Source organism: Pteropus alecto, unplaced genomic scaffold (assembly GCF_000325575.1).
Source record: "Pteropus alecto unplaced genomic scaffold, ASM32557v1 scaffold98, whole genome shotgun sequence".
Taxonomy (NCBI): domain Eukaryota; kingdom Metazoa; phylum Chordata; class Mammalia; order Chiroptera; family Pteropodidae; genus Pteropus; species Pteropus alecto.
Window position 1 is genome coordinate 1880932 of NW_006443570.1, and position 9385 is coordinate 1890316.

General features: G+C 52.4%; 1 protein-coding gene across 1 annotated transcript in view; it reads left to right on the forward strand.

Annotated features, from left to right (window-relative positions):
* The window catches only part of TNS4 (tensin 4), a 16232-nt gene that overhangs the window by 5042 nt on the left and 1805 nt on the right, over nucleotides 1-9385 (forward strand). Inside the window, exons 2-9 of the mRNA XM_006924674.1 lie at nucleotides 1068-1491; nucleotides 2590-3014; nucleotides 5331-5417; nucleotides 5734-5859; nucleotides 7031-7123; nucleotides 7226-7303; nucleotides 8329-8400; nucleotides 9102-9270. Of these exons, the coding sequence (XP_006924736.1) occupies nucleotides 1068-1491; nucleotides 2590-3014; nucleotides 5331-5417; nucleotides 5734-5859; nucleotides 7031-7123; nucleotides 7226-7303; nucleotides 8329-8400; nucleotides 9102-9270 (1474 nt within the window). The remainder of the gene's footprint in view (nucleotides 1-1067; nucleotides 1492-2589; nucleotides 3015-5330; nucleotides 5418-5733; nucleotides 5860-7030; nucleotides 7124-7225; nucleotides 7304-8328; nucleotides 8401-9101; nucleotides 9271-9385) is intronic.

A 9385-nucleotide genomic window follows, 5' to 3' on the forward strand; every position in this document is an offset into this window, starting at 1 on the left:
ACTCACGACAGAAGCGGGCAGCTCGGTAACCCCCACCTTCTACCACCTTTGCTGGAACAGCACCCAGACCAGGGGGAGGGGCACCTATCTTCGCTATGGGGAGAACCACAAGGTGCCCCAGTCCAGAGAGATGCAAAGTCTGGGGACAAGAGTCCTGCATGCCCGCCCTGGGGAATGGAAAGAGCATTGGAGTGACTCAGCAGCCTGGGCCGTGTGTGACAACCAACCACTCTGCACCAGCTACTATCGCAGCAAGGGAGGCCCGCAGCTCGTTGGCTCGGCACAGCAGAGTTTTCAAGCTCTGAAGTAGACCCAGATCACCCGGGGAACTAAGCAAACAAGCAAGCTGAGGCCTGGGCCTACCCCAGAGACTCTGGTCTGACACGGGGCAGAACCTGGGTGTTAGGACTTTTAAAAGCTCACCGGATGATTCTAGCATGCAGCTACGCTTGAGAACCCTTTCCTTCACTGTAGGCATAGACACGGAAACAACTATCACATGCCTGAGTAACAGAGGCATAGAAGATGTGATTGGCACACTCCATTAAGCAGTCATTTCAATGTGGGGAGTGAGGCATACATGAAGGAGAGAATCTCCCAGTTTTAAAGGGTTTGCTATTTGCCAGGCATAGTGCCAGGCCCCCTACATTTATGTCATTTCATCCTTACTGTAACACCAAGAGGCTGGGCAGAATCACCCCATTTTATAGGTGTGGAAACTGAGGCTCTAGGTAATGAAGTCATTTGGCCAAGCTCTCTCAGATAGTAAGTGGCAGAGCCAGATGTGAAACCCAGGCCTGTCTGACTCCAAGGCCTATATTCATTTATCTGCATCTCTCCATCCAGGGAAAGATGTCACAAAGAAGGTGACTTTGGCACTGGGCCCTGAAGGTGAAGCTAGATGCTAATCCTGATTCCAAAGAGCTTCTCCTCTCTGAGCTTCTCTTCTCAGTTTTCTTGTCTATATAAAAGAGGGGGTACCAGAAGGTCTTGAGGACACCCTTCAGCATTCCTGTTCTGAGTCCAGGACCCCAGGTTTCACCAATGCTCTGCTTCTCTTCTCAAAGATATAAAGTACATCGAGGTGACCTCCACCAGATCAAAGTGTCACGATGGTCCCCAGCGCTGCTCCAGCCCGTCTGTCACCCCGCCCTTCGGTTCTCCACGCAATGGCGGCCTCCTCCTTTCCAGGGATGTCCCCCGAGAGACTCGAAGCAGCAGTGAGAGCCTGATCTTCTCCGGGAACCAGGGCAGGGGACACCAGCGCCCCTCTCCCCCATCTGGAGGTCTCTCCTCTCATCCCCCACCCTCTCCTAGCATCGCCATCCCTTGCGTGGGGAACAAGGCCTTGGGCCCCCATGGCTTGGGTTCCCCATCGGTGGCTTCTCCAGGCTTGGAGAAGGGGCTGGGGAGCCTGGCCCCACAGCGAGGCAGCAGGGTCTCTGTGCTGTCAGCCAGCCCAGCGTCTGATGTCAGCTATGTGTTTGGAAGGTAGGTCACTCCCACTATAGCTTCTAATGTTACCTCCACAACACACACACACACACACACACACACACACACACACAGATCCTAAAATTGTCGAGGGGCACCCTGCTCTGTCTGAGCAAAATCTGGGTGTTCACAAACAATAAAAGGGGATGTTCTCTTTTATGCCATCACAGCCATTTGGATCTCAAGATTTCCTCAAACATTTAGACTATGATTCAATACACAAAAATCTTGACTTACACCTACCTCTTGGGAAGAAAACTCTTATATTAGAGGCCCACTTGTATCCTTTCCAGCTCTCATACAAACCATCTTGATGAAGGGGGTTTTTTCGAACCTCAATAAACAGGGATGTCAATAGAACTGGAGGGCCTGGGATGGACCATTTAGGAAAGAAAAGCCTCCTTCCTTTTTGTTACTGGCAAAACCCAGCAGGAGGACAGTGAACCTGCCTGGCATTATTTACGATCCTTGAGCCCAGTTCTCTGTAGCCCTGATGATAGAGCTGCCCATACACCCATCCTGCCTAAGAAGACCAAACCACCCCCCGCATCAACTCAAAAGTCACTGTGCCAAGGCAGGCCCTGGCAAGGAGACTGGGATCCCACAGCCATGCCTATTGGCATAGGTCTCTGAGCTCAAGGAGAAGTCTGGCTGGATGCAGAGCTGGCCTGGCCTCCTCCTCCTCCAGCTGGGGAATTCCCTCCGCATAAAAGTAGACGTGGTCCAGCCCAGGTCCAGCCCGTGTACAGGGCTCTGGGAGTGATGGGGAGGCTGGTGTGACAACTCAATCCGATCTGCCTTGCTGGGAAAGCAGAGGGAATCGGTCTCGCCTAAGCCCACGTGACTTGCAGAGAGTCAGACCATTGGCTACTTTAATTGATCAAAGACTCTATAGTCCAGGGACATTTCAGCACCCCTTAGGGATCAGGTGGGCGTGCCCTTTGCTCTGGGTTATAGGGAGTAGAGTATGCAGTATTTTATTTAACCAAAACCATGGACGCCCAGATTACTAAATTACAGAGCCTGGTTCTGACCCCTGATTGTCCACTTCAACACCCTAATGCCCTGCCTATCTGGTGCTCTCTCCCCCTGCAGCTGCCAGTCCCTCCTCCGCTCCAGCATCTCCAGCCAACAGTCATATTCTAGGTCCTTGGAAAGCCCGGCCAGCTCTTCCTCCAGCCTCCACAGCCTTGGCCCAGCGTCCCTGTGTACAAGAGCCAGTGACATCCAGGTCCCTAACAATCCCACCCCAAGCATGGGCCAGCCCAGAGCAACCTACTCCCCACCACTGGCCAAGGAACATGCCAACAGCTGCCCCCCATCCATCACCAACTCCATGGTGGACATACCCATCGTGCTGATCAATGGCTGCCCAGAACCAGGGTCTCCCCCAACTCGGCGGACACCAGGACACCAGGACTTTGTCCGACCTGGGGCTGCTTCTGCCAGCAACCCCTATCCAGCCACCAGGAGCCACAGCCAGACCCTGCCAGATGCCTCTCCCACCACAACTCCAGAAGGTACGCTGTAAGCCAACACCTTGAGCATTGTAAGGTCTGGCTAGGGTGAATACACGAAGCACCAGTGGGTTTCTGCAATAGCTGATCAACACATTTATCGAGTACCCACTGTGTGCTCGGTAATGGGGTCGTATAGAGATGGAAACATTCTAGAAAGAGAGACCAAAATCAAGGAACATTATAGACTGGGATAAACACCAAGGTAAAGAGATATTTTAAGTCTTGTGGGGGCACAGAGGGAGAAGTAAACCTTTTAGTCTGGAGAGCCGGGAAGACTCCTCAGAGGAAGTGACATCTTGGCTAGACCTGGAAAATAGATTAAAAGTTTACTGCCAGAGCAGGAGAGGAAGGGTATCCCCAGCAGAGGGAACAGAGTCCACAGTCATGAAGGTGTGGAGCACACAGCATGTTTCAGGGACTGGGATGCTGGGTGTGGGGTAAGGTCATTGAGAGTAATTTAGGGCCTTGGAAACCAAGTTAAAGAGTAGATTTTACCCTTTGGGCCAGGGGTCCCCAACCCCCCGGGTAGGGACCAGTACTGGTCCATGGCCTGTTAGGAACTTGGCTGCATAGCAAAAGGTGAGCAGCCGGAAGTGAGCAAAGCTTCATCTGTAGCCGCTCCCCAGCACTAGCATCACTGCCTCGGCTCCACCTCAGATCACCAGGCATTAGATTCTCATAGGAGCACTGGTCCTTGGTGCCAAAAAGGTTGGGGACCACTGCCTTAGGCAATGGGAGACCATCAGAGTGTCTCATACAGGAGAGTGATGGGAACGGAGGCACACATCCAATAGATCACTCTGTGGCAGCTTTCTGGCAGATGAATTTCAGGACCTAGCCTGGGCAAGAAAAGCAGTTTTTATTTGGTTCTGTTTGAGTCTTTATCATGAAGTGGTTCAGACAAGCCAAAACAGGGCCTGAACCAGGGTGGGGCAGGGGGCGTTGAAGGAGAGAGGACAAAGCGAAGAGACCTCGGGTTATGGAAGCAGCAGGCTAGATGACTAACTCATGAGAGGGGAAGGCAAAGGGAGTCAGTAATAACTCTGACGTTGGTAGATGACGAGCAGACAGAGGGGGAAGACAGGGTAACGCAGACAATGCATTCCATTTCAGACAGTTAAAAACCACAAAACAGCAAACACCCTCCTTCCCGGAGTCTGTGACTGCAGGCTTCCAAAAAAACAAGACCAACCAGAACCCAAAGCAGTAAACAACAGAGGATAATTAAGCCTTAGCACCCCCAGGTGCTCTTTACCCATGACCAGAGCTCCCCACGGAGCCCCAGGGACACTGTCCCTGTTCCCTACTTGCTCAGTTATCTCCTTCCCAGGGTTTCTCAGTCCTCTATCAGCAACAGGCATCAAGGTGGCTGGCCCGGTGTGGGGGAGGGGTGAAATGCTAACTCCGGTCTGCTGCTCACTCCCACTCACAAAGCCACATCAATGCAAACAAGAGAAAAGACGTGGCACATATGCCTTTGAATCTGCTCTGGCCATTTTCCTAGGACAAATCATCTGCAGATTTTAGTACAGTTTTTATGAGGTACTCTCCACTGGCCACAGCACACCTTTTCAACATGCTGAAATTAAGAACTGCTCCCTGCCTTAAGGACCAGGAAAATGAGCATTCAGGCATCTCAAAGAGCACATTTCCTTAGCCTGATGATAATCCCATCTCGATTTGGTGATGCCCGAAGACATCACTCATTATACCCTGGGATCTCATCAGATTCCGCAAAAATCCCCACAAGTAAATCCATTGTAACTTAATAAGCTATTGGAGTATTAAAGACCCTTAAAAGTTTTTTAGTTCAGTCAGTCCCCTCTGGGCTTCAGGAGTGGAACGTTTGTCCCAAGTCAAAGTCAAGCATCCCCTCTCCTGATCTCTGAGCACTCTGCTCAGAAATGTTGTTTCCCTTTCCTTCACCTTTTCTTTTGTTTTCTTTTCGAAACTGAAGATACCCCTAAGGAACTCATAGAATCATCAAGGGGGACGAGAGTGAGAAATCAAAGAAATGATGTATCTCAGAATCCCTTATATATCCCTTATTTCAGTCCCCACCAGGCATCACTAGATATGAGAAACCGTTCTCATTAAACTGAGATTTTTATCTGTTTCTGATTCATTACCAGAATAAATCAAAGGGGAGATTCCTAAGCCCTGAATTCTTCTGTTGGATTTTGCCTCTTTAGACAGTTATAGATACAATGAGGTTGGGGTAGAAGAGGGTGGGTTGAATAGGACCACTAGGAAGGGAGTGGGGAGGGTCTCTCTTCTGTCCAGCCTACAGGGTCCCCCCTCTCTATCTGTCTTCAGGTCCTGCCAGGGACATGCAGCCCACCATGAAGTTTGTGATGGACACCTCTAAATACTGGTTTAAGCCAAGCATCACCCGAGAACAAGGTAAAAGGAAGCATTATGTTTCAGGGGTTGTTTCCCGCTCCAGGAATCAGGTCTGGGTTCTGCAGTTGGGACCCTGGGTCATGGCAGAGGAAAGACTGGGAAATGGAAGGTCCAGGGAAGGGGGTTGTCCTGCGGACCTCGTGACCCAAGAAAATAGAGACTGCAGCGGGAAAGGTAGAGATTAGATAATAGAAAAGACTTCCTAGGCACAAAAGGCGATTCTGTAACATCTACTCTATGAAGACCCTATAGGGGTAGGGGGACAGAGGATGTCCAGGTGGGGCGGTAACTGTCTCTGACTCAAGGATTGTTCCAGCAATCGAGCTGCTGAGGAAGGAGGAGCCAGGGGCTTTTGTTGTGAGGGACAGCTCTTCGTACCGAGGATCCTTCGGCCTTGCCTTGAAGGTGAAGGAGGTCCCCGAACCTGCCCAGAACCGATCAGGTATGCACCTGTCTCTGTTCTCACTCAAGGCCTCTCAGAGGTAACGGGGTGTGGAAGGTTCTAGTCCCAGCTCTGCTGCTAGCTTGCAGGGTGACCTTGGGCCAGACCCATAACAACTCCTGGGAGGAGGGTCCACATCAGTGCTCTCCCAGCTGTCCTTCAGCATCAATGCTCTGTGAGGAACTCCTTTCACAGTAAGCCTGAGCTGTGTCCCCTGCCCAAGTCCCCAGATTCTCTGCTCTACTCTCACAGTGGGAAGAGGAGGAGGAAGGTCCCAAGCCCTCTCCAGATTGCTCTCTTCTGGGTGCCCGTCTCTCTCCAGACCAGATTTATTGTGAAGGAACCTAATAGAATAACACGTGTGGGTTAGCTTATCACCCGTGTGACAGCTCATCACATGCTTTCCTGTGTTCTCACGCACACAACACGCATCTATGGGGCACTGAGGAAGGAACCAGGATATCTCACTGAGAAGAAAGATCAAAACAGATCATTACAGTATAAGGTACCTGAGTCACAGCCACCCCCTCAATAAACCCCGAGACTGTAGCTCTCACGCAACAAACGAATGAGGTAACTGAGGCGCCGAGAGTTACCAGGTGGCTCCCCAAAGCAAGTAAGTGACAGAGAGAGGATGAAAACCCAACCTCAAGTTCTCTACCCTATGCCTCTTGGTCTAAATAAGAAAGTGACCTCTGGGGCGGTGTTGATTACCAAGGAAGCCTTGCCAATGAGCCCAAAGAGAGGAGGAAGCTGTGTGCTGGTGGGAAAGGGGCAGAAGGTATTGTTCACCCTCCTAGGCCAGCCTGGCCCCAGCAAGGACCATCTGGTGAAGCATAAGCGCACCTGGGAGAGCGAAGTAGAGGGGGAGAGAAATCACACCAAAGAGTTGAGATTTGATCTAACCAGTCGGGAACCATCCCTGAAAGCTCTTGAGATCAAGGGAAAGGTTTCCTGAAGAGAGAATTACTGGACGCAGAAGCCTTTGAGCAAAAGTGTGGGCACCTCCTTTGTGGGAGGCCTTGGAGATGAAATTCCTACAGTCTCACCCAGAGGCAGGAGGATGAGCAAGTTAACCTCTGGATGGACCCAGAAGAGGCAGGTCAGGTGTGGCTCTCACTGGGCTCTGGAGCTCCCGTCCACATGCACGCTTTCTCCCTTCTCTGTCCAGGCGAGGAGAGCAGTGACCTTATCCGCCACTTCCTCATCGAGTCTTCCGCCAAAGGAGTGCATCTCAAAGGAGCGGATGAGGAGCCCTACTTTGGTGAGCCCCTCCGGCCCTCAGGCCCGTGGGTGAGCCCATCCCCGTGGACCAGGAGGGTGGTCTGGGAGGCCTTCTCACGCAGGGCTGCCCGTTTTTTTGCAGGGAGCCTCTCTGCCTTTGTGTGCCAGCATTCCATCATGGCCCTGGCCCTGCCCTGCAAACTCTCCATCCCGCAGAAAGGTGGGTCTGGGCCCCAAGGACGCAACAGCCAAGCACCGGGTCTGTTTGCTCTCACTAGAGAGGCTCCTAGTGGATTATTTATGGATTATTTTAGTTAAAAGGGCATGCTCTAAGGTCTGTCAACATCTCTACTTCCCAGCTGTGAGAACCTGAGAATATCGACCTCTCTGAGCCTCAGTTTCCCCATCTATGAAATGAGGACAGCCATCATCCTACCTACTTACAGGACTGGGTTAGGGATTAAATGAGATAACTCAGGCGAGGCTCTTAGCATGATGCCTGACACAGAATAGATGTTTGATAAATAGTAGCCTTCTCTGAGAGGATGAAAGAAGCATAAATCAGCCAGTATGGGGAGGTTTTTTATTTTTCTTCCAGGTACAATATTTATTGGGCACGCCCTCATTTATTCATAGCTCACTGCAACCGCGTGAAGTAGATGTTGCTGTTATCCCCATTTCACAGATAAGAAGAAGAGGGTTCGAGGGGTTAAGTAACTCGCCCAAAGACACAGAGTCAGACCTCAAGCCCAGATCAGAAAGCCCCATCCAGAGCTTACAACCTAGCTGCACCCCCAAATGGAGCAGGTCACCTCAGATGTACAGGAGGAGCAGCGAGGGGGGAGGTTCTGGGAGAAGAGGCAAGGGCAGGGGGAGTCCCTGATGGAGTGACTGCGAGAGTCTCCCTACTTTCTGCAAAGAAAGGTTTGGGGTTGGGGTAAGGTCCCAAAGAAGTGAGGAGGTCAGGGGCCTCTGAGGACCAGGTCACTGTGGCAGTCCAGCGGGTGGAGGAGTGAGGAGGAGAAGGAGGGATCAAAAGGTTTGCAAGCTGGGCACCGGGGAGCCCAAAATGCCCCATTTACCTAATGACCATAATCACACCTGGTTTCTCAGCCCAGTTACCTCCTGAAGGTGTGGGCTGAGGTGGGAGATGTTCAAAGGGATTAATGAGGCCTGTTCCTATCAGAGGGGTCTACTCACTCCACCCTCGCCCCCTCGGGGGCCTGTTCCTTTACTTTGGCTCAGAATTGGGAGGTGGAGATGGGACCTCAGATCCCTCTGCAGATGGCCGAGCCTCTTGCCTAAAGAAATCAGCAGGTGAGTGGTACAGGGGACACTCCAGGCTTGACTGTGCCCCCCGAGAGCACCTCCCAGCTCTGCACACGCACACACACGCACATGTCCACAGGTGCTCCCCATCACAGCCTTATTTCTTCATCTTTCACAAGGTGCCATATCCCTCCCCTTCACTGTAAACCAGGAGAGGAGAGCCTGCAGGGAGGGAGAGAAGGGGGAGAGGGGAAGGAGAGGAGGGCTTGGCCAGGCTTATACCCACCCCATCCTGCACACACAGGCCACGATGGTGGCTCTCTGGATCTGAAGTACCTGCTCTCGAGGTGGTCTCTGGGTCTGGTATCTTCTGTGGAGTGTCGGGTCTGAGTCCCAGGGGTTTCTACAGGGAAAAGGTCCCTCCTCCTGACATCCAGAGGCCAGGCACAGATCAGCCCGGGTCTGAGTGACTGTTCCTACTCTACCCCTGAGCATAACAGCCCTTCCCCGTTCTCATCTTCTTTCCTTTCTCTCAACAATGAACCAGGGCCCACAGGGGAGGAGGGGGCGGGGGGGGGTGGAGACAGCACCATCTATGGACCTGCCTGGTGACTCAAAGAGGGGCCCCACTGGATTCCTGAAGAAGGAAGACTGCCCCATCCCCTGGCTCTGGGTGGAGGAAGGACCAGGGCCTGGGTGACCTCCCATGAGTCCTGACCAGGCTCCAATGCGGTATCTGCATCCCACAGGCTGCCATGCCCTGTACCTGAGTTCCGTGAGTGTGGAGACCCTGACCGGAGCCCTGGCCGTGCAGAAGGCCATCTCGACCACCTTGGAGAGGGACGTTCTCCCCACACCCATAGTGGTCCACTTCAAAGTCACCGAACAGGGCATCACCCTGACTGACGTCCAGAGGAAGTAAGACGCTTCCCTTGCCCCGGGGCTGCAGGGCTGGGCAGGGTGAACTGGTCCATTGGCCAAGATGGCTGTGGACCAATAATGAAAGCAGAGTTCAGTGTCCTGGACCCAACAG